At 38.6% G+C, this 22,538-nt stretch overlaps 4 protein-coding genes across 4 annotated transcripts; 2 read left to right on the top strand and 2 right to left on the bottom strand.

Moving 5' to 3' along the window:
• Window positions 1-257: 257 nt before the first annotated feature.
• LOC110844714 (neutral and basic amino acid transport protein rBAT) lies at window positions 258-4,435 on the bottom strand. Its single transcript, XM_022090984.2, has 11 exons — window positions 4,382-4,435; window positions 3,171-3,300; window positions 2,764-3,075; window positions 2,387-2,665; window positions 2,050-2,207; window positions 1,873-1,952; window positions 1,690-1,761; window positions 1,398-1,593; window positions 1,178-1,301; window positions 776-1,079; window positions 258-686 (listed from the first exon to the last, which is right to left on the bottom strand). Exons 2-11 carry the CDS (start codon window positions 3,295-3,297, stop codon window positions 605-607), a joined length of 1,734 nt encoding a protein of 577 aa, XP_021946676.1. The 5' UTR covers window positions 3,298-3,300; window positions 4,382-4,435; the 3' UTR covers window positions 258-604.
• A 3,635-nt stretch (window positions 4,436-8,070) lies between these two features.
• Window positions 8,071-9,723, top strand: LOC110843357. The gene is made up of 8 exons (XM_035847236.1): window positions 8,071-8,080; window positions 8,159-8,300; window positions 8,391-8,544; window positions 8,632-8,779; window positions 8,844-8,928; window positions 8,995-9,121; window positions 9,202-9,261; window positions 9,349-9,723. The coding sequence occupies exons 1-8, from the start codon at window positions 8,071-8,073 to the stop codon at window positions 9,721-9,723; spliced, it is 1,101 nt and encodes a 366-aa protein (XP_035703129.1).
• A 371-nt stretch (window positions 9,724-10,094) lies between these two features.
• On the top strand, window positions 10,095-22,093 carry LOC118434252 (phenolphthiocerol synthesis polyketide synthase type I Pks15/1-like). Its single transcript, XM_035847229.1, has 8 exons — window positions 10,095-10,104; window positions 10,249-10,890; window positions 10,973-14,602; window positions 14,742-16,042; window positions 16,140-16,362; window positions 18,830-19,051; window positions 19,114-19,964; window positions 20,071-22,093. The coding sequence occupies exons 1-8, from the start codon at window positions 10,095-10,097 to the stop codon at window positions 21,865-21,867; spliced, it is 8,676 nt and encodes a 2,891-aa protein (XP_035703122.1). The 3' UTR covers window positions 21,868-22,093.
• LOC110843356 lies at window positions 16,375-18,944 on the bottom strand. The gene is made up of 7 exons (XM_035848539.1): window positions 18,477-18,944; window positions 18,266-18,412; window positions 17,764-18,184; window positions 17,628-17,690; window positions 17,442-17,564; window positions 16,876-17,377; window positions 16,375-16,795 (listed from the first exon to the last, which is right to left on the bottom strand). The coding sequence occupies exons 2-7, from the start codon at window positions 18,405-18,407 to the stop codon at window positions 16,442-16,444; spliced, it is 1,605 nt and encodes a 534-aa protein (XP_035704432.1). The 5' UTR covers window positions 18,408-18,412; window positions 18,477-18,944; the 3' UTR covers window positions 16,375-16,441.
• Window positions 22,094-22,538: the final 445 nt, after the last annotated feature.

Below are 22,538 nucleotides of genomic sequence, written 5' to 3'. Positions count from 1 at the left end.
GTGTCTTCTCAAATTATTTTCTTCTGTCTTTGCCTGGTTGGTGGGCAGAGGGGCGAAGAGAGACAAATGTAGGTTAACCACGTTTTCGACATGTTACAATTTGTAAATTACAAATGTCGAAATTGTAATTTAAAATTATAGTGCACATCAAATTTTGCTTCGACACAAATTGTGTCACAAATGCTGGCTGGCTACAAGATCTGCGCCTTGTTTTGTGGATGCAAGCGACGGATTGATGGATTAATTCGTGAGTCTCATTTTATAATTTTCAGAGCAGATGAATTTATTAATTTCAAGAAACGCATACTACATGATAAAATTAAAGTTAAAGCAGAAATTCGTTCGAGGAATTATGACAATTTACGACCAATGTATGAATCATAACGCACATAAAATAGCAATTTCAGGAAAACAATCTCTAATAATTCAGATATTTTAAAGAATGGAGTTTAAACTCCAGGAGTTTGAATTTCCTATTGGTTGAAAATGATGAATATGTAATTTAGCTATACTAATCATTTGCTACTAGATAGCCATTTTCTAAATCCATTTAATCTATAGTAATCTATGATCATATAATGTCAATATTGTTATCAACAACTAATTATGCTGCTGCTGCTTCTGTTATCTTTTCCAAAAGGACCCCGCTCCGCCATGGGAGAGTCACCTTTTTGGTGAGTACCGTTCTAAAATAAATTAAAATAATTGTATATTTCTGTAATTCAATGTACGACTTTTATGATGTTCTGAAAATAATTAATGCGTTAGGCCTCACTTTGGGGTCAAATCAGCGGCATTGGGGGTCGCAATGATGACCTCAGCTTTGGCCTCTGGTTCTGACAGCAATTCTCCAAAGTCCACGTCAGCTTCGCTCGTGCCAAAGTTGACAATGACCACGTACTTCTCACTTCTCACAAAGGCAAATACCTTGACATCTGCACCCTTGTAAGGATATGTGAACCCTTCTTTGCCCTCCTCATCCACCAAGGAACGCTGAATTCCAGCTAATTTCTTGAGGAAGGTGAACGTACCCCCAGAGTTAGTAGCTTGCGTCCAGTCCATAGTGTTCAATTTGGGGTCTGCAATTTATTAAATAATCAAACATGTACAACGAGGATTCATCAGTTAGGTTGCGTTAGGTTTCAGTTACAAATAAAAAATAGACTGCAATGTTTACCAAAGTTATCGACTTCATCTCCAAAATGTAGAATGACACTGGCATTACTGGTGTATGTTAAAAGTCGAAGAATGTTTGCTTCGTCCTGGTTTTGACCTTGTAGTCGCCCAGCAGGACCAGAGAGCTGTAATTTAAAATTCCAGTATCCAATTAAATCCGGAACCCGTCGTAAACGCCACAAACTTTAAAACTTTAGTCATTAAAATATATGTATGGGTACCCTGATCACGGGATGATTGCTCTTGTGAACTTGTTGGAAGAAACTCATTTTGCTCGCTGTAGTTGCGTACTGATCCAAAATGGTTGAAATGTCAAACTCGTTGGATAATGGGACGATACCATTCTCCAAATATTTTGCAGCAGCTTCCTGGCTCAGACTTTTTACTTCAACGAACGAGGATGGTTCATTAGTTTGTCTGAAAATTAATCAGATATTCTCAGATATGTTTATGCACATACATGATGTGGTTGGTTTATTTCTCGTTGAATATATTTTGGTACAAGGTACATACCGTTTCAAAATGGTCTTGACGACATCAATATTTTCTGGTTGATTCATCGTGGCCCTCTGTTCCTTTAATTGGCTAAGGACAATAAAATCAAGTGTGTTATGTGGAAATCCACCATAATTTTCTCCATCTTTCCGGCAACTTCAAGATGCCAATGACGAAAGCCTGAAATTACAAGTAACGAACCTCAAGTCTTCAACGAGGTAAGATGCTGCTGGAATAACAAAAGCGTCCACGCCTTTTCCTTTCCAGTATGCAAAAATGCCCTAAGAAGAGTAATAAGCAAATTAAAATTAAAATTTAATACTCCTTAATATTTATTGCTACATAAGCTGAATGAATATATAATACGCCAGTTCCTACCGTCATTTCTTCTATGACTTTGTCGTTCCTGAAGTTGAGATCTGCCGTGCCATTGAAGAGTTGAAGATAGCGTGTGTCGTTGTGTGCGGGGTCCTTCACCCAAGCACTTTGCTGTGGCTTGGCATCAACAACCACCCAGCTTGAACCAAACACTTCCCCTAAAATACGCACATTAAATTAAAAATTTAATGTATAATTATTTTTACATAAATCGCAACTTGAAAATCTAATATGATTAGTTTTATTTTAGTCATTTGTGCTATCACAAATTCATTCAAATAAGTGATGGATCTTAATCCGTCGTTTGTAATGTTATTATATGGGATTCCGAACTCACCCTCTGGTTTTCGTACGTAATAGTCATGGAACTGATGTTCAGGATCGACAAACCATTCATGTTTGGTGGAGGAATGGTTGGGAACAAGGGTCATGAGAATCATGAGACCAGCATTCTTCAGCTTTCTCATAGCGTCCGAAAATTCAGTAATGGTGCCAACTTGGTCATCAACGTTTTTAAAATCAACGATCCCACCAAACTCATCCTTCTTAAGAACATCGGCAATAATGACGGAGGTCACACCCAAATCAGAAAGATAGCTTGCCCGTTCTCCTAGATCTGTGTGATAGAAGCAATGCGAGAGGTTGAGATTATTGGACCACTCTGATTACATTAGTATCGTATTTAAAAAAGTATTTATTATAATTGACAAATACCTGCAAGTTTCCCATCCTTTGCAAAATTCTTCAAGTTGAGTTCATAGAAGGAGTCAGTGCCGTGTTTCTTTTCTGCGCATTTGGGGGCCAAGACGATGATAATAATGGCTCCGACCAGCATGGCTACCCAAACAGCCCAAAATAAAATGAACAAAAACCATCGGAGTCGCACCCAGAATGGATCATTTGCATATTTCATCAACTCTTCTTTGCCCAACCCCACGAAGGCTGGAGGGCCACCAGCATCCCCAATTTCAACTTTGGCATCCCCATTGGATGGTTGACCCGGGACAAATTGCACGGGTTGATCTCCTATGAAATAAATAAATAAATTCTTCTTTAATTCAATATTCTCGAACAATTTGAATAATCGGTTTTAGCACAATCGAGATTTTGAGATTATTTACCTGGGCTCGTCAATGGCATAATGTCCTCGTTTTTATCTACGTCAGAAGTGTCTTCCGGAAGTGCTTTGGGTGCCGGACCTTTGAGAGGAGATGTGTCTCCCGAATTCAATTCTTCAACTGCAGACATTCTCTGCAAATCACAAACCAAAATCACTTGAGCTATTTTTAGAACATTTCATTTCAGTACAAGGTAAATTGTTGTGCATGGTGGCTAATTGCCAAACTCATTTACAATGGGGGATGCATTGAGGATGAAAATATTTCAGATTTCGTCATCATTAAATACGAAAAAGATAAGCTACCAGCTACAACCATGCTTCTCCTCCATTTGCAATTAAGTTAGTTGAACTCGGAACATGAAACACAAACGTAATAAATATGTCCTTGTCCCAATCAGAGTTTTTTAATGACTGGAAATATTACTAATGTACCAAAAAATTACCTACTTAAATATTTGTTATTCTTAATATTGGTAAAGAAAAATTTGCAGCGTTGTGGATTTTTATCCTTATTTTTAAGACTAAACTGTTGTGTAAAATTACTGGTTAGGTTTACTAAATATATTGAAGCTGAACTGGCGATCACGCATTGGCAGCGTTGGCTTCTCTCTGGTTAACTTTGATGGTCCAATACAGCCATCAATGGAAAGGAATGATTAAACAATACGTCAATAAAACCATTTCATTAGAATCGGCTCAAGGGACAGTCTGTAATGCAGACTATTTATTACAGACTCTGCATGAACAGGCACATACATAAATGAGGTTTGGTATAGAGTTATGTTTGATGGATTGTAATAAAATTAATACTTTTCGTAGTGTGCCAGTAGTGTATCAGCAATAGCACTATCGAGTTAACGCAGACAGTATTATGGGCGAGACTGACAAGAGAGGAGGATAAAAGTGCAGATACAATTTAAAATTTAACTACTAACTACTTTCCTATAGTCTCTTGACTGTCCTCGTCGTAAGAATTTAAGCAGCTCAATCCTATCAATTAGTACATGGTTACGAGGTGGAATGCAAAATATGATACAACTGAAACATGATAATTCACAGCTAAAATTGCATACGCATACTAAAAGTAAACTATACAGACAGAACCTGTCTGACAGATATACAAGAATTTGAGTCTATATGTGCATACATGCTTTTAAACCAAATCTTCCAATAAATAATATGGTCCGAGAAATCAGTGTGGAATAATTTTACCCATTGTATAGAATAATCACCCTTGAAGGTTAAAAACTTTATGAGTGTTAAAAATGCTCTAAAAATCTACACGTTAAATATTCTCAGACCCATTCGCCACATTAATGGCCAACTAAATAGCTGAATTGTCGTGGAAAAACCTTTAAGTAGACTAAACAGGACACATTAAACGTAGGATTGTAATACGAGCTAACATGAAGGTTTAATAAAATGAAGGATGATGTAATGAGTTAAGGAACTTACCGAAACTGCTTTGGTTCGTTTGTAAAATTTGATGAAATTTTACACCATTTAATGAATTTCAAGCGAGTAACTTTTTAGGTGTTATTATTTGTCTCCTTAAAAAATAGGTCCGTATGGAATGGAAATGATGATATATTAATTTAGAAGCAGTGTGGATCAATCTAAGCGGAGAATTTGCCGGAGACGAGTGGCCATACCATATATATGGCCAAATATGGTATGTGGGAGCAAAGGGGTTAGATCAAATGTAACCATGCGCATATATGTAAGTACTAGCGTATAGCCCGGCCAAGGCCGGGTTCTAGAGTTCCAGTGGGGGGTGTGCCCAAAGCGAAAAATCCGTCATACTATATTTTAAATAATTCCCAGTGGAGACTTTGTCATACTACATACATACATCAGACTGAGGGTTTGCCCAAGTCATACTGCATTTTAATTAACCTGGTCACAGTAAAATTTGATTCCCCCCTGTGAGAGTAGTTGAATAGCTAATTACTTAAATTCCCGTCGCGTGGGAGTAACTGCATAGCTAACTATTTAAATTCCCACGCTTCACGCTCCCGTTAAGTTCCATAAACCCCGTTAACTTTTACAATTAACGCCAAGCTATTGACGGATTCGGATTCAGCGTCAAAAATACATTCGAATTGATATGCGACATCACGAATAAGCCAGATTTGGACACCACGGTCACGGCGAGGTCACGGGGGCCTCGCAGGTCAAAACCATTGACGGCGTTGGATTCAGCGTCAAAAATACATTCGAATTGACATGCCACTCGCTGTGGGTAGAGTTTCTCAAACTAAAATAATTAATTAATAGTGTTTATCACGATCACTTATCATGATAACCACTATTGATGAGTGATGTATGTATGTGGGGTGTACATGTTCATGTATTCATTTATTCATGCAGTGCAGTGCATGCATGCAGTGGTTGCTCCGCTTCCTTCTTTGTCTACTGTATGGGGCAATTTGCATTGCGAAGACGGACCCAGGGACCCAGGGATCATACTAACACTTTATTAGAGTAGATGTAAGTATTAAGTGGTGATGGCACTCCCTGCTTCTCAATTTCCCATTACATAATAGAAAAAAACTGCTCCAATTCTCGACAAAGACTGCTTTGGCTTACTGTATGAAATGATCCATGCTACTCAAGCATTAAACAACAGCAACTTATGAAGACATGAAAGTTCAAGATGATTCAATCCATTAAATATTAATGCCCACATCTTGCAACGCTCTTGTGGTAAATCATGAAACATGTCGATTTGAAGTATGCAAACCTTTTCGCCAAACTCTTTTGTCGTGCTAAATTCGACGAATGAGATGGTTCTTTTGGAAAATAATTATGTAATACTGCATGTTTTAATATTTAGCACATTGATTTATGCAGATTGTTTTCATAGGGCAGTAAATGATTCATATGCGCATCTTACATGCACGTCCTTAGTGACTTTAATTATATTTATCTGGTGACATGTAAATATGAAGGAAATATCAGCTCAAGGAAAATTTTTACGTTTGCTTCATTCACTGGTCCGATATTTTAGATCTTGTAAAATAATTTAATTTACAATTACAATTTACTATTTAATTTACAGCTAGTTAACCAGTTTTATTAGGAAGACTTGTTGATGTCAAGTTGATCACAACCGGAGACTATGTTAAATTTATGCAAATCTCCATAACCCATACTTTAAAATATGGAGTAAGAACTTAAGTAGTTTTTCAATTAAGTACACACGCACACATAAATAAAACATTACTTCCTTGAAATATTTAATAACTTTGAAAGTACTGGGCAAAATTACCTGCTTGCCGTAATATGTTACAATATCTGTAATTTATTTGCCAGATCGTTTAAATTTTACGCAGTGAGACTTTGTATAAGTAATTTCAAAACTACTAAATCCATTTCGTAATATTTTATGTGTAAAAACTGAACAAATTATTGTATGCAATTTAAGACGCTACAGTTAAATGAATTTTTCCTTGAAAATATGGAATTATGTATAATATGCATATTATGTATTTAAATATGCATTTATAAGTCACATACAACTACATACATACCGATACACCCGCATTAATCTAACTCATGTATTCCTTTCTGAAGACACAAAGTGCATTTATCCAGTAAATACTTTGGGTATTAATATATGCTGCATACTATGTACAGAATGTCTAAATTAGACTACAAATATCAGCTTTTCAAAAGTTTCAAACTATGAGTGGTCAAAATGGTATTTATAAGTCTTGAGAAATGTAAACACTGAAATTTAAGATAATTGAAGCATATCGTTGCTAATAACCTGAATTATGTTACAGACGGTTCACAATAACTTTCTATATACGCTAAATAAATATGCCAGTTTTAACCTTGTTGTATGTTTACTTGGTTGGTCAAGTCGTCGAGTGTGGCTCAAAGAGGTGTGGATCTGTCGACCCGAACTATGGTTGACGCTACATTTATAAATACATACAAATATCGCTTTTCGCCGTAAATAATTGTTTCGAATATTCGTATTATACAGAGTTTCCACAACGTTTCACTAAATTAACTATTATTATGCATAAATTAATGCAACGCCTCCTTAGTTTACAAGGAAATAATGACAGTGTTTTTTGGGCAACAATTTATAATGTGCGTTTGATGCAGCTTTCTCAAAAATCCGATCTTTTCACATTTCAATCTTCATCACTAATTTTTGCATTTTATCAAAATAACGTCGTTGTCGTTAAAAAATATGTGTACATAAAAAATGCTTATTTCCTAATATCTAGGTATTTTATGCATTTAACGATCGCAATTTATTTATTAACCCTTGTGGATCGCCCTCATATGTATTCTTAAAAAAGATCCATATAAGTCGACGACAACTTATTACCTTAGAGTATCTAATACAGATAATAATATCATATAATTATTAAATACTCTAAGCCTACTACTTATATATATTTTTGGGAATAAAGTTTTGGAAAAAATGTTTGATACACACTCGATAAAATGCGTATGTATATATGTATACTTATCACATAAATGAGCTACAATTATAAGTATGTACATAATATATGTAAGTCATTACATTCTTGAAATCCGCATTGTGTACATTTGTACATAGAATCTATGTAGAATTGCGACCATTTTTGATGGGATCAAAACTCTTACTCGTACTGCATACCCATCAAAACAAAAGCGACAAGTTGTAATAAGCAATATTGTTTTAGGTAGTGAAACCCCCTCATCAAGTCTCGTTACATTCGTGCTAAACTATGGTGAGGTCTATAAATAAGGGTTGAAGATCTGGTTGAGACCTAGTCTGAGTTTTCAGGTTACCGTTTTGTCACTCACACAGTGTTTCTTTTAATTTCTGAACTGAAACAAAACAAGGATTAAAATTCCTCATTAAAGTTTTACTGTTTCTTCATTTACGGAAAAAGATGGTTGTTGGTGGGTATTTCATATTCACTTGTTGAGTGGAATTATATAATGGATAGGTTTGTATTGTTTGTGCATTTTCTATTTTAGCCAATAATCAGCGCTGGTTGACTTGTGCAAGGGACGATGAGGACGCATGGAAATGCATTCTACTGGCGAGATCGCTTCGTCAAGCACTGACGACTCGTTTGACGGGCGTCTTCATTTCAGACGAGGTGTCGGAAATGCTAAGGTAGGTATTTATTAATAGGCATTTATTAGTCTTCCCTCCATAAACTAGATCAGTTAAATTCACATATATATGTTTCAAATGGGCTCACAGGGACAAGCTTCAAGATGAGTTTGATGTGTGCTCTCTGATTGGAGAAAAGCGGATGAAGCAATACCCAAACTTTCCGTTCGCCACGGTTGCTAAACTGTCTGCGTGGGGTCTTCGAGGAATTAAGAAATTCGTGTTTTTGGATTGCAACTCGTTGGTTAGAAATGCAAATATGTTTTATATTTTCAACACAAGATCGTAAATAGCACAATTAAAGTTTAAATAAGCTAATTATGCTTTACAGGTGATTAAGAATGCTGATGAGCTTTTTCGTGGAAATGGGATTCGAATGATGACAGGCAGTGACAAAATTGGTCTAATTGTTGGAAACCCTGATTTGGACAAGGGTTCATCATACAGGGAACTGGAAATGATCTTGCAGTACGAGGAAGGTAAAATTCCTGAATTAAAGTTAATTATCAGTGTTATTAATCAATTAATTTCGCCATAAATTAGGTATTTCCAGTGACCAAAATTTCTCATCCGTGTTTCCTTTATTGGGTGTGGAATACGGTTTAGAAATGAGCTGGGGAACGGGAAAGTGAGAGGAAAATATTTTATGACGTCTATAGTTTTGCATAATGCAATAAATATGCATGGTGTTTAGATCTTGGTCGACCCCTATTACCGGAGATGAATGTAAGATCGTGTACTTTTGCGACGGTCATCCCATGAATTCCCCAACGTTTGGGGATGACGAGTGGGAAGACCTCGGGCTTGGAGCAGTGGAAAAAGTGTGTACACGCACTTTTGTGCATATACTGTCACCACAATTTAAGCAAGATTTATTGACAATTTCTTTCGTCATGCACAGGTCATACTGAACCTTTGTGAAAAACTACTGCCTGAAAAATTAGGAAAAATAGGATCAGTGGTATTGTGTTATAATTATACGACTAATTCGTACCTGGAATAAAAAAATTATGTAATATGCAAATTATTGTCAATTATTGTCCTGCAGGGGACTTTGGGGACGTTTGAACCAACCCAATATGAAAATTTGTGTGACTCGATTGCAATTATCGGAATGTCTTCACGATTTCCTGGAGCAAACTCGATCGATGAATTTTGGAAACTGTTGGAGGCAGGAGATGAAGGGATTTGTCGCGTACCGGATGGGCGATGGACTAAAGATAATGCAATTATCCGGTTAACTGACGTGCGAAAGACGCAAGCTGGTTTCTTATCATGTCCCATAGATCAATTTGACGCAAAGTTTTTCAACATAAACTCGGCTGACATGGCCTTCATGGATCCACAGCAGCGAATGACTCTTCAGATCGGTAGGCTCAGCAGAATTATCACAGATATGTTTTTCAATTATATAATTCTATAACAAAGAAATCATCTATAAATTGGTGACATTTAGCTACTTACATATCCGAGATATTTATTTCTTGTTGAATTGGCCATTACATCATGAGAAGCCTTGAAAATTGAAATTTGCTGAGCTAAAGTTAGGGTTTTTACATGATCCACGATAAAGGAGCAGAAGGACGCAATTCGTCTTATCGCATTATAGAAGACTATCTATTTGGTTTTTGGGCGAGATGAAGGCGTGTCTGGTGATACAGTAGCACAGGACATGCATAAAAATTCGAATAATTCCTCGTTATGCATAATTAATTTTTCTGCCATTACTTTAAAATCTTTTTAACATAGCACGTAATATGTTAAGAAATTCTTGATGGTTGTATGTATTTCTGCATGATCGGGTGTACATATCGTAAAATGCCCATCAGCACTGTCGATATTCATATTTATAATGCATAAAATTGTTGACCATCATCATACTACCTACAAGTGAAAGTTCAATCAGAAATAATTATTTCTAATTTCTAATAATTTGTATTTCCATTAGTCTGGGAAGCTCTAGAACATTCTGGAATTAACCCCGAGAACTTGAAAAACTCGTTGACCGGTGTGTTTGGAGGATTTTGGCGAGACGATTACAAAGAAATGCTGCAACAAATTGGCGTGATAAACGAATCAGATTTCTTTCGTGTTTACATGGGCAATGCTCTCGGCACTCTTACGGCAAGAATTTCTCACTACTTCGACCTTGCTGGGCCAGCAATTTCCACCGAGTCGGGATGTTCAACTTCGATTGTGGGCGTGGACCTGGCTTGCGAAAATTTAAGAAACGAAAACTGTAAATTGGCCATTGCGATGGGCTGCAACCTTTTAATCCACTCTTTTAGTGTGAATATGCTGAACCTCGTAGTTTCCCAAAATGGGCGATGCAAAACGTTTGACGCTGATGCTGATGGGTTTGGAAGGGCAGAGGGAGTAGCTGCATTAGTGCTCAAAAGATTTCCTGACGCTGTCGCAGATGGGGACAGGATTTGGGGATTGATTCGAGGATCGGCTGTGGTGCAGGAGGGACCAAGTAAAAGCATGGGAACACCAACGGTGGATTGTGAAGCCCTTGCAATGGAACTAGCATTGGAAAGAGCTGGGGTCCACCCAAAAGATGTAAGCTTTGTGGAAACGCATGGCACAGGTAAAACCTCCTTTACAACCTTTTTACAGCCTTTGAAGGTTGCAATAAAAACTTACTTGCAAAATGTTTTGGGACAAAAAAGGTACGCCGATTGGTGATCCATTAGAACTTGCAGCAGTTGCCAAAATTTACTTAAAAGAAAGAACCGACGTGTTGACTGTCGGGTCACTGAAGACAAATTTAGGTCACACGGAGAGCGTGTGTGGAATAGCAGGGATAATTAAAACTGTTTTGTCAATGAAGCACGAGCTTATTCCAAAACATCTCAATTTTAAGAGCCTCAATCCAGATATAAACCTCACTGGTATGCAGCTTCCATTGGAGGCAATTGAGTGGAAAAAGAACGAAAGCGGAAAACCACGAATTGCGGGCGTCAGCTCTTTTGGAATAACTGGGACAGACGCGCATGTAATTATTCAAGAGACCCCTCAAGCTCCTGAAAATTTAAATTTCACGACAGCCGAACCTCGACAATTACGAATATTCACATTTTCTGGAAAATCTGAGGAGTCTCTACGACTTCAATTGAAAGCATATCGCAATTTTTTGCAATCCCATTTAGATAGAAATTCCCTCAGACTTGAAGATGTGGAATTTACGCAGCACATTGGACGGTCACATTTTGCATATCGTAAAACAATAACAGCATCAACTATTGAGGAGCTGATCAAAGAGATTGACGCCGAATTGGAGGCACCCTTGACCAAAAGTAAACCGTTTACAACAACGGGGGCGACAACTCCCAAGATTTGCTTTCTTTTCACGGGACAAGGTTCCCAGTATCCTGGAATGTCAAAGTCCCTCTATGACAGCAGCCTTGTTTTCTCGACCCACTTTGACAAATTGGACTCGATGCTAAGCGCATCTTACAATTTTCGGCTGAAGGATATCTTATGGGGTGACAAGTCGGGCTTGTTGAAACGAACGCTCTACAGCCAGACGTCCATTTTCTGTGTGGAATATTGCCTGCTTAAGTTATGGGAATCGTGGGGGATAAAACCTGACACTGTGCTTGGTCACAGCTTAGGCGAATTTGGAGCCGCTGTGGCAGCTGGAATATTGTCACTAGAAGATGCTTTGCATTTGGTGGTCAGTAGAGCAGGTCTTGTAGATGTTCTACCAAATGCGGGAATGATAGTCGTTGGTGCGAGCTTGGCCACTGTAGAAAATCTATTGAAGCAAATTTCTGTTAGAGATAATATATGGCTGGATATTGCCGCTGTTAATACGGATCAACAAACTGTGCTGGCTGGTCCCAATGATTTTGTCCAAAAGTTTGCACTGTACTGCGAAAATAACAACTTAAAGTCTCACATTCTGGACGCAAACCACGCATTCCACTCGAGACTAATGGACCCCGTTCTAGAAACGTACAATGCAATAGCATCAACTATTGTCTACAACCAACCCAACAAATGCAAATTCATATCGGGAATGGAAGGGAAAGTCATGAAACAAGTGGACGCAAACTACTGGACCAAGCAAACCAAGGAGAGGGTTCGATTTATGGAAGCATCGGAAACTGCACTCAAAGATGAAAACACAATTTTTATTGAAATTGGACCACATCCCGTTCTCACTGCAATGATGATGATCAATTCGGACAATGTGGATATAGACGATCCAATCGTCTGTCAGCCATCTCTTCGGAGAAAACATGACGACTGGGCTACCATTTTATCCAGCCTGGGAAAACTTTACACCATGGGCTTTCAAATAAAGTGGCAAAATTTTCACAGGTTTTCTCAAGGAATGAAAATAGACCTACCCGGACATGTCTTTGAGGAGAAACAGTACTGGTTATCAATTCAGGAAGATGGAACCATTCCATTTCATCCGTTGGTGGGAGCACACCTTCCCAACGCTTCTGGTGTCAAGATTTTCAAGAATGATCTATCCGTGCACCGAGTTCCTTTCTTGCAAGACCATGTTCTTGGAAATAAATTAATTTTCCCAGGTGCAGCAATGCTAGAAATGTGTCTCGTGGCAGGATTCGCATCAACATTTCCCTCTGAAGGGAACTACCCCGGCGGAACTACAACTTCCGGAATTTGTGTCAAAAATTTTTCAATCGAATCGCCAGTTTGTCTCAACGACAAAAAATCAACCGAATTTCAAGTTGTAGTTACAAAGTCAAATGACTCTGGAGATCCTGTGAGCACCGTCTATACGAAACTCTATTTGGATTCAAGCAACTTTAAATGGATTCGACATGCATCGGCAACTTTTGACTCGTCGCCTGCTGCTGCTCCCACAACCGATGTCCTCTCTCTGGACTTTATCAAGTCTCGATGCACGGAACAAATTTCGTCCGGTTATGACTACAAGGCGATTGAAGACCTCGGATATAATTTCGGACCAGCTTTTAAAATTCTGAAAACCGCATGGACAGTCAAAGAAGAAGCTTCTCTTTCTTCCTCTTCGCAAGACTTTTTATTTGAATTCAATGCTACTGATGATCCAGATCAGTTTAAAGTACATCCATGTGTCATTGACGCGATGTTTCAAGCCCAAATCCTCGGCATGGGAATGCGGATCAACAAACCGTATTCTAAAACCATGATGGTCCCACTGCAAGTCGAGAATTTTACATGCTGGGGATCACCTAAAACTAAATCTGGCTACATTTACGTAACCCAAGCAGAGGCTGAAGGTGAGAAGGATGTCTATCTTTACGATAGCACCGGCCAATTAATTGCGAAGATGAAAGGTACTGAGTTTGTCGAAACGACGTTGAATAACATTAACGCTCTTATCGACTCTCAAAAAAATCCTTACCCCCGGATGTACGAGCAAGCATACAGGGATTTCCTTGGGCCTTGCGAGCGACGCGTGCGCCACGATGATTTTACAGCTCTCAAATTTACAGAAGCCGAGTCAGTAAAGCACAACTCCTTTACCCCAGAAGAAGAGGACTTTTATAATTCTTCAAACGAATTGTTTGCGCTTTACATGGTTAAAGCCTTGGTAAAATTAGGGTTTAACGAGAGAATTGCAGTTGGACAAGATTTTCAATGGCCAGATATTTCCGAAGAGCTAAACGTTGCTGCTACACAAAATAAATTTTTGAGATACATTCTTATGGAACTGGCAGAGGACAAATGGCTTCAAATCACCCACACCTCACTGGAAAGGATAAGCTTTAAAGTCATCAAAGCATTCACAAACTCTGAAACTCTTTCTTCAAGAATTGAATACCTTAAGAATCAAATTCGATCAAGACCAGTTGGCGTGCAAGACGTAAATTGTGTCGAACCTCTCGGTGAAAACTTGTCTGACATTTTGTCTGGCAACCTGTCGGCGTTGTCAATCCTCTTTCCTGAAGGGACCAATGTTCGTGGACCTGCTGAAATTTATTATACGGATTCGTTATTTGCAAGGAAAAGTGAACTGCTAACCCAATATTCGATACCACAATTTGTGAATAATTTTACTCGTCTTCCATCCGAAAAAGCATCACTGTCCAAACCAATTGTTAGGATTTTAGAAGTCGGGGCAGGAACGGGAGCCGCCACTAAACTCATACTTCCGCTCCTTGTCAACGACAACAATAATTCAAAGTTTGAGTACACATATACGGATATCTCGAATGCATTCTTGCATAAAGGAGAGGAACTATTTGAAAATACTGGAATACTGACAAAATTTGATGTTCTCAACATTGAAGAAGATCCACTTACGCAGGGATATATCCCTGGGCATTATGACGCGGGTAAGTTCTCTATTTTGTTGGCTTACCCAACAAAATAGAGAAGTGCAACATAAATTATTAGGAGATTTAAACGCCTGTAAATTATTTTCAAAATAATTGAGTTTAGTAAGCTAAATAATTGTATTTTAAAATGACGCAGTGATGGCATCCTATGTTGTCCATGCAACTCGGGACATTAAAGAAACCCTCAACAACATTAAGAAGCTTTTAAAGCCATCTGGAAATTTGATCATGCTCGAGTTGACAAATCCAAACAGACCCGTAAAATTACTGTTTGGTGGCTTGGAACAATTTTGGAGTTTCAATGATGTGAACCTACGTCCTTATAACTGCGAGTTATCTGTATCAAAATGGAAACAAGTCTTCCAAGAGTGTGGGTTTATCGATTTTGCATCGTTAAACTCTTATAACTGGAAAAATGCTTTAATTTCTGGACGATTGGACCCAAATGCAAACGTGTTTCAAACCAACGTCATGGATTCTTTCAATCTCACGCACAATAATTTGCCAACATGGGTGGTTTTTGGAAATAACGATGCCGCTTGCAATGAGATTGTATTAAAACTCCAACAATGTGGAAGAAGGGTAGTGCTAGTAACACCGAGCCAATTTACTGCAAGCAAATTGGAAGAAGAGATTTTTAAAATCTTGAGCGATTCATTTACAAAAGATTCCGCCCGTCCTGAAGGCATTGCTTACCTGTGGGGGCTGAGCAATTCCTTTACATACCAAGAAATTATCGAACCATATCTATACATTGGAAAATATTTGTCGCACGCTGCTGTGAACGTGAAAATCATTGCTTTTACTCGAGGCAACTTGAGCACTGGGCCTTCAGATTTTGTTTTCAACCGACCAGATGCGTCTCCACTGATAGGACTCACAAACGCCATGATAAACGAAATTCCTGGCCTAATTGGAAAATGTATTGATATGGACCAAGTCTCATCTGGAGATCCGGACATTGTTTTGGAAGCATTCACAGAAATATTTACAATGGACCAAGAAACAATCGTCGTCTACCGAAAAAATCGTCGACATGTTCCTAGGCTTCAGCCGTATAGGATGCGAAACAATTCGGTAGAAATCCCATCGTGCAGTCGATATCGGATGATATTACCCACGAGCAATATGATATCTGACCTTCGCTTCGCTCCCTTCAAACTACCACCGCTGGGTGACGATGAAATTGAGATTGAGGTGAAGGCATATGCCATGAACTTTCGTGATCTGATGGTCGTCATTAAACCGGATCCTGTATTTGAATCGTTCACAACGGTGGGGATTGACTATTCAGGTGTGGTTGTGGGAGTTGGGTCGAATATTGACTGTTGGAAGATTGGAGATCGAGTTTTAGGGGCCAGATGTGATGGGAATGCGATGCCAAGCCATGTCATAACTAAAGGGAAGCATGTTTACCAAATGCCTGGCGGAATGACTGTAAGATTATTATTTAAATTGATCCGAACAATTACTCAATAACAATGCAAATTAAACGTGTACATAATGTTTAATTGTTATTCACTGTTATTCACAGTTTGCTGACGGAGCCACACTTCCAGTGGCATACACCACAGTCAGCTTGTGCTTTCTCGAAATTGCAAAAATCAAAGAAGGTGACGTAATTTTAATCCATACCGCATCAGGAGGAGTCGGGTTAGCCGCGATTGTGGTCGCTCAGTGGAAAAAATGCAAAATAGTTGCTACTGCTGGAAGCCATCGGAAAAGACAGTACCTTCGAAACCTTGGAGTGGAACATGGTAGGTTGATGTTAACAATAGTTTTATTAACAAATTATTGAACAAATATAAAAGAAAGTTCATAAAAAAGCATGGAGTTTCATGGATATTCTACACAAACACTGCAAGACTTCTCCTTGCATGACTTAAAATAGATACGCTTAATGTCTGCTAACGGCGTAAGTCCATGGAACCACTCAGGGTGATGCAGTTCAGGTGGGAGGAGTGGAGGTGAAAAGTAGATAGGTGGGAAGAGGGCTGGTCGTCTTGCTACATAGCGAATGTGTTGCTTAATTTCTGGATTAAGCACGACTTTCTCTTCTTCCTCATCCTCATCATCCACACTCCCTGTCAAATTGTTGACGAGTGGCTTTGTGACGCTCTGCTGGTTAACTAATTTGTAGTGACCATGGGAAGGTTTCACCATCAGATTCTCTCTCATCTGCATGATCGACTATTTGAATCCATAAACGAAATATGTCGATTAGTTAATGCAATTGTTAAGCATTGTACATATGTTGGAAATGAACTTACAATAGCTACTGACTCATAAGTCAACGCAAAGTCCCTTAATAATGCAGGGTTGGCGTGTGACCAACTCTTCAATCCAATAATGAACAAAATCTTCCCCTTCGCATGCCACTCGGGAAAAACCTTCTTCATCATCCCCGGACAAACATTGTTTCGTCCTTGAACTGTTCCCATATAGATCTCGATTTCTGGGAGATATTTTTGGAGGATGGGAAACCAAAGGACTAGTTCTTGTGTAGATTTCAAGGGATACTTGATAAGGAGATCCCATTCGGAAACGGTTGCATTAATTTTTCCCTGCAGGATGGGCACGTCTAGTCCGACAATCATGTAGAAATTGTAGTAGTGCTTGATGTGAGTAAGGTGGGCATCTAAAAGGTCAAATGTTTCCTTCGTTTCTTCTGCTTCATCATCATTTTCCTCTGTTGATGCAATGGCAGGGAGTCGTGTGATTCTGGCAATCTTCAAAGGGTTAACTTGGCCGTGAGTGACTATATTTTTTGGACTAAATGAAATACAGGAAAATGTGTGTCAAGTTTTCAATTATGATTGTGTTACATTTTACTTACATAACGTCGGTGCCGTGTATTGCAGCAATGTGTGCATCTAGGCCACGGAGGTTTCCAAAACTTGTATCGCAAGCATCACAATAAAACTTTTTGTCTTTTTTCGCTTTATGGTATCTTTTGGAACTGTACAAAACGAAAAAAAATTGTACATAATACAATTGAAAGAAACGTGATTTGATTACTTACTCGTGTTCCTTCTGTTTTTCTTTGCTCCCACCGGTCCTGATGTACCTTGCTTTATATATAGCACTGCGTAAATAAATAATTGATAAGTTAACTCACTCATTCTACATTTGTATACTTTCTCAAATTTATCACTCACTTGTTTCGATAGGAATCCAGAGAAAAAAGTTTCTTCCCAAACTGCTTTAACTCAACCTCATTTCCTAAAGGTTCGGCTGCCAACCACCTCTTTTCAGCTCTCGATCTGATGGAAGCTTCAAGGTTGGGGTCGAGGATTGGCAATTTGTCTTCATCTTCGTCACTCTCTGCAGATCTCTTCTTTAGACGTTTACGGGCCGTTTCAGTGGGTGGAGGAACCGACTTTTTCAAAACTTTCACTTTCACCGCAGAGTGGGTGGGGATGGAGGTGTTGTCATCCTCCTCCTCCTCCTCAGAATTTGGTGGAGGAGAGTTCAGTTCATCATCAAACACTCTTAACTCCCTTCTTGCTGCAGCAGAGCTCGTACCACCCCCAGTTTTCATGGACCGTGTCACTCTGTGTGGTGTTGAGGATTCATATCCTACATAATTGAGAATGTCGTCATCATTGCCTCATAATCAATTTTGACTTTCTCAACAATCATGCAAAACGGGCAACCAACCTGACGAATTTGCAGATTTTGACGACAATCGGGCTCTTTTTATTGGGGTCTCATTGTCATCATTTTCACTCGTGTCACTATCATCATCATCCGTAAAAGAACCACTCTCATCCCCTTCATCTTTCATCATTTTTGGTGGCATTTTCTCTACATAAGTACTAAATTAGTTATATCATCATGCATACTTACATATCTCCATAATCATACTTACAGTTTCCAAATCGATCAATACGTCAACTTTCTCCGGTTTATTAAATTAGGTTGGATTATTTTAAATCCACGTACAAAACTAAAACTAGTCTACCTACAAAACTAACTAAACTACCTAAATCTATAACTGACGCAATATTTTGTTATTGGAAAGAGTAAACAGCACTACCACTATTATTTTTATTTGCACTTTTTTAATTGGAAAGAAGACTCGGAACAAGACAGGTATATAAGAGGAGGGAAGATCATTTATTCCTTGTCTTTACTTTGAACACACTGACCACCATCAAATTGTAAACCAGCTGTACAAAAGGAGAGTATTTAGAATATTATTGCTTGTCTTTTATATTATAGTTTTCAACTCGAGGACAACTGAATATGAGCATGAAATCCGGAAGGCGTTAGGAGGCAGAGGTGTCACCGTGGTACTAAATTCTCTCACTGGACCCGGTTTTAAAGAAGCGACTCTTGCAATCTGTGAACAAGGGGCTCGGTTCATTGAAATGAGCAAAATGAACATTTGGAGCAAGGATCAAGTCAGTGAACTGAGACCCGACGTGATGTACAAAATTGCGGGTAAAATTTAATGGACCCTGAGATTATATTAAATCGTACGGTAACAATATCTTAATTTTTAGATCTTGCTACGATGACGCCCTCCGAACTAAATGACACGTTCATGCCCGTCAAAACGATGCTTGATGAACAAGAACTCGGTGGTCACACGAAACCTCTACCGCACACTAGATTTGATTTAACCGATATCCGTGACGCCTTTGAATTCATGCAAGAAGCGAAACATTTGGGGAAGATAGTAATTGCTATGCCTGAACCTGGAAAAAATAATCTGTCGGGTAGAGAATGCAACGCTACTCTTTTTAACGATAATGCTACATACTTGATAACTGGGGGCTTCGGGGGAATCGGCCTTGAGGTGGCAAAATGGATGAGCCGAAATGGTGCCATGCATATTCTTCTTTGTGGTAGGTCACCACCCACAAAGGAGGCTGAAGAGCAGATAAATGAAATTAGATCTCGGGGTGTCCATGTCATGGCTCAACAATGTGATGTCGGAAACTTTGAAGCGTGTCGGCTTTTGATTGAAGAAATTAATAAAGAACGGTACGATCCTGTCAGCAACACAACATTTCGCCAAAGTCCACCTCTTCGCGGAATAATGCATGCTGCCGGAGCTTTAGCCGACGGGACTCTAGATGTCCAAACGTGGGAACGATTTGAAGCCGTTTTCAATGCAAAAGTCCGAGGAAGCTGGAATCTTCACCAGCTTACACTTGGACTACCGCACCCCCTGGAACACTTTGTCATGTTTTCTTCTCTTGCTGCACTCTTCGGATCAATCGCCCAGTCAAATCATTGTTCCGGAAATTATTATCTGGATTCGTTAGCTCATTACCGCAACTCTATTGGACTTCCTGGGGCCACAATAAATTGGGGTCAGTGGGGCCAAGTCGGTGTCGCAGCAAACTTGGTACATGAATATACTATTTTAATTTGTTGCTACAAATTGAATTATTTTATTTTATTTTGTACGACTGAAAGAAAATGTATTTGGTTCTGTTTTCCTTTTTTTTTAGAATATCCCAGGTCTAATGCCATTTACAGTTGTTCAAGGCCTGGCCGCGTTGGAGAATACCCTGAAAACTAATAAAACCCAGATAGCCGTTTGCGAAGGGGACGTGGGTTTGGGTCGGAAAGCTTTTCCTAGTGCCAAACAGCTTCTCTCTGAACTTGAAGAATGTAAAGCTGACTTATCTAAAGAGCTAGATGGTGAGGTATTTTGGAAAGAGTATGATGTGACAGAAACTCGAGAACAGAAATATGACGTTGTACGAAAATATATTAAAACAATTCTCCGGTTAAACTTGAAGTTGGACAAAAACGAAGAAATTGACGACCACGTCAGCTTCGCCGAAATCGGAATGGATTCATTGATGATGGTCGAGATGAAGAACGGTCTCCAAATGTCGGTGGGGAAAAGGGTAAAAATTTCCATTGCTTCGGTAAAAGATTGCAAAACTGTTGCGCAACTTTCACTACGACTTGTAGACTTGATTTCCGGAAAGGTAGAAATACCACCTCCGACAAGAGAAGAATTGCGAGATCTTATCATTGAAGACTCGATTCTACCAAGTCACATATCTGCGGATGCAGCTTCTATAAAGAATTTTAAGAAACTCTCTGAAATTTCTACAGTTCTAGTTAGTGGTGCAACAGGGACGCTAGGCCCCTATGTCGTATATGAAATTCTGAAACAACCATCTGTTCAGAAAGTCTACTGTTTAATGAGAGAAAACAAAATATTTTCACCTTTGGAAAGATTTCGACGAATTTTTAAGGACAAGAAATTGCTTCAATTTGTTGATTTGAACAAGATTGATTTTGTCATTGGAGATGTTTCTGAGCCAAACTTAGGAATGTCTCAATTTGACTATGAGCGACTTGCTGCTGAAGTGGAAGCAGTTTTCCATCTTGCCGTAAAATCAAGTTTGGACGAGTTTTACGCCAAATCTGACGACCCTAAACATTCACGAAACATTAACGTGTCTGGGATGAAGAATATTCTAACATTTTCGGTGGAAGAGCGTTTAAAATATGTGTACAATGCTTCTACCATGATTGCTGAAACGAATGTAGACGAGACTGGAAGATTTTGGGAGGATTGGCCAATCGAAGGAGAATTTGATAATCAGGCGAATTCTTCCTATCCAATTTCCAAGTACGTTTGTGACCTCTTATTGACCCAAGCAGTAGAAAGAGGTGTTCCCTGCAAGTCCTTTCGTATTCCGAACATTGGGGGTGATTCCATTCATCACGGAAATTTCCAAATTCTTGACAGCCATTTAATGATAAGAATGTTGGCTTACATGTACATGGGAATGATGCCAGCGCAGAACCTACCAATGTCCATCATCCCGGTTGACCTATGTGCTAAATTTACGATTGAACTGTTTTTTAATGAAGAAACTGGATTTGAAATGTTCAATGTGGCAAATCCTAGCATATTTGATGAACGTGAGTTTGACGAGGTAGCCCTCGAGTTTGGAGTACACATACAAGTTTTAGAGCCAGATGAATTTATTGAGAGAGCAAAAAAATTGGATATCAATGACGATGTAATTCAGATCGTGAGAATCGCATTGGCTCGAGAAAATGAGAAAGAGTACATGGAGGACAACTTACCAAATGTATATGTAAAATGGATTCAAGGGGACAAAGACGTTTTTCTTAGCAAAAAGTTGTGCAAATATTTACCAAATGAATATCCCACTCGCATGGACTCGTCCTTAGAAATTCTTAAGCGTGATCTACAGTACGCTAGAGACACTGGTATTTTTGATAAATTTGGAATTAAATATTCAGATTCTACTTAATCAATGTCAGTGTCTTTCAGGATGCAGTATATATGTATTTAACATGTTCTATAGTGTCAGCGAGTAATTCAATATCGAAGTTTACAAAGAATTTAGATTAATAATAGAGACCCAAATATAGTGTATGTATGTAAATATTTTCTACTAATTAATTCTAATATAAGCTATCTCATTTTCATGTTTATCACTTTCTAGTCATAAAACCACAATGTATAATAAATTTTAGTAATAATCACAGCAGATAAAACAATTAAAATTGCCCACTTGCAATGATTATTCGGGGTTCAAGAATTTTCTTGCTCCTGCATCTCACGGTTGCTTTCAATAAATAAAACAGTGTGAGTGAAATTGATTGGGTTTGGAGACAATACAAAATTAAAATTAAACCTTAAAATTTGTCACCATAAATGGTGACTTGGCATAAAACAAGTTTTGCAACAATTTTGCTCTGCCGTCCACCGCTTTAATAAAAATAGCTCAACAAGTATAGATTCATATTTTTTTTACCTCTGAGGGCCCATCTCGGAGATATTGAAAGTCAAGTTCATATTCCAAAAGTGGTAATAATTTGTAATTCAAGACTTATTTGAAGTCCTGCGGAGGAAATCAGTTGACCATATGAATTTGAAATGACCACACCCCAATTGGAGGACGACGGAGAACAGACGATA

The sequence above is a fragment of the Folsomia candida genome, unplaced genomic scaffold (genome assembly GCF_002217175.1).
Source record: "Folsomia candida strain VU population unplaced genomic scaffold, ASM221717v1 Fcan01_Sc002, whole genome shotgun sequence".
NCBI classification, from domain to species: domain Eukaryota; kingdom Metazoa; phylum Arthropoda; class Collembola; order Entomobryomorpha; family Isotomidae; genus Folsomia; species Folsomia candida.
The sequence above is the reverse complement of the archived record's forward strand: the minus strand, read 5'-3'. Positions and strand labels throughout refer to the sequence as shown.

What these genes read in the sequence shown, in the direction of transcription:
- LOC110844714 (XM_022090984.2), bottom strand. Translation starts at nt 3,297, where the DNA reads ATGTCTGCAGTTGAAGAATTGAATTCGGGAGACACATCTCCTCTCAAA. An exon ending in TTACGTACGAAAACCAGAGG is followed by an intron (nt 2,208 to 2,386) that starts GTGAGTTCGGAA and finishes TGCGTATTTTAG; the next exon opens with GGGAAGTGTTTGGTTCAAGC. An exon ending in TACCTCGTTGAAGACTTGAG is followed by an intron (nt 1,762 to 1,872) that starts GTTCGTTACTTG and finishes TATTGTCCTTAG; the next exon opens with CCAATTAAAGGAACAGAGGG.
- LOC110843356 (XM_035848539.1), bottom strand. Translation starts at nt 18,407, where the DNA reads ATGCCACCAAAAATGATGAAAGATGAAGGGGATGAGAGTGGTTCTTTT. An exon ending in CTGGATTCCTATCGAAACAA is followed by an intron (nt 17,691 to 17,763) that starts GTGAGTGATAAA and finishes TTATTTACGCAG; the next exon opens with TGCTATATATAAAGCAAGGT. An exon ending in CTTATGAGTCAGTAGCTATT is followed by an intron (nt 16,796 to 16,875) that starts GTAAGTTCATTT and finishes GGATTCAAATAG; the next exon opens with TCGATCATGCAGATGAGAGA.
- LOC110843357 (XM_035847236.1), top strand. An exon ending in GATCTTGCAGTACGAGGAAG is followed by an intron (nt 8,780 to 8,843) that starts GTAAAATTCCTG and finishes GCCATAAATTAG; the next exon opens with GTATTTCCAGTGACCAAAAT. An exon ending in TAGGAAAAATAGGATCAGTG is followed by an intron (nt 9,262 to 9,348) that starts GTATTGTGTTAT and finishes ATTGTCCTGCAG; the next exon opens with GGGACTTTGGGGACGTTTGA.
- LOC118434252 (XM_035847229.1), top strand. An exon ending in TGTGGAAACGCATGGCACAG is followed by an intron (nt 10,891 to 10,972) that starts GTAAAACCTCCT and finishes GGGACAAAAAAG; the next exon opens with GTACGCCGATTGGTGATCCA. An exon ending in CCCTGGGCATTATGACGCGG is followed by an intron (nt 14,603 to 14,741) that starts GTAAGTTCTCTA and finishes AAAATGACGCAG; the next exon opens with TGATGGCATCCTATGTTGTC.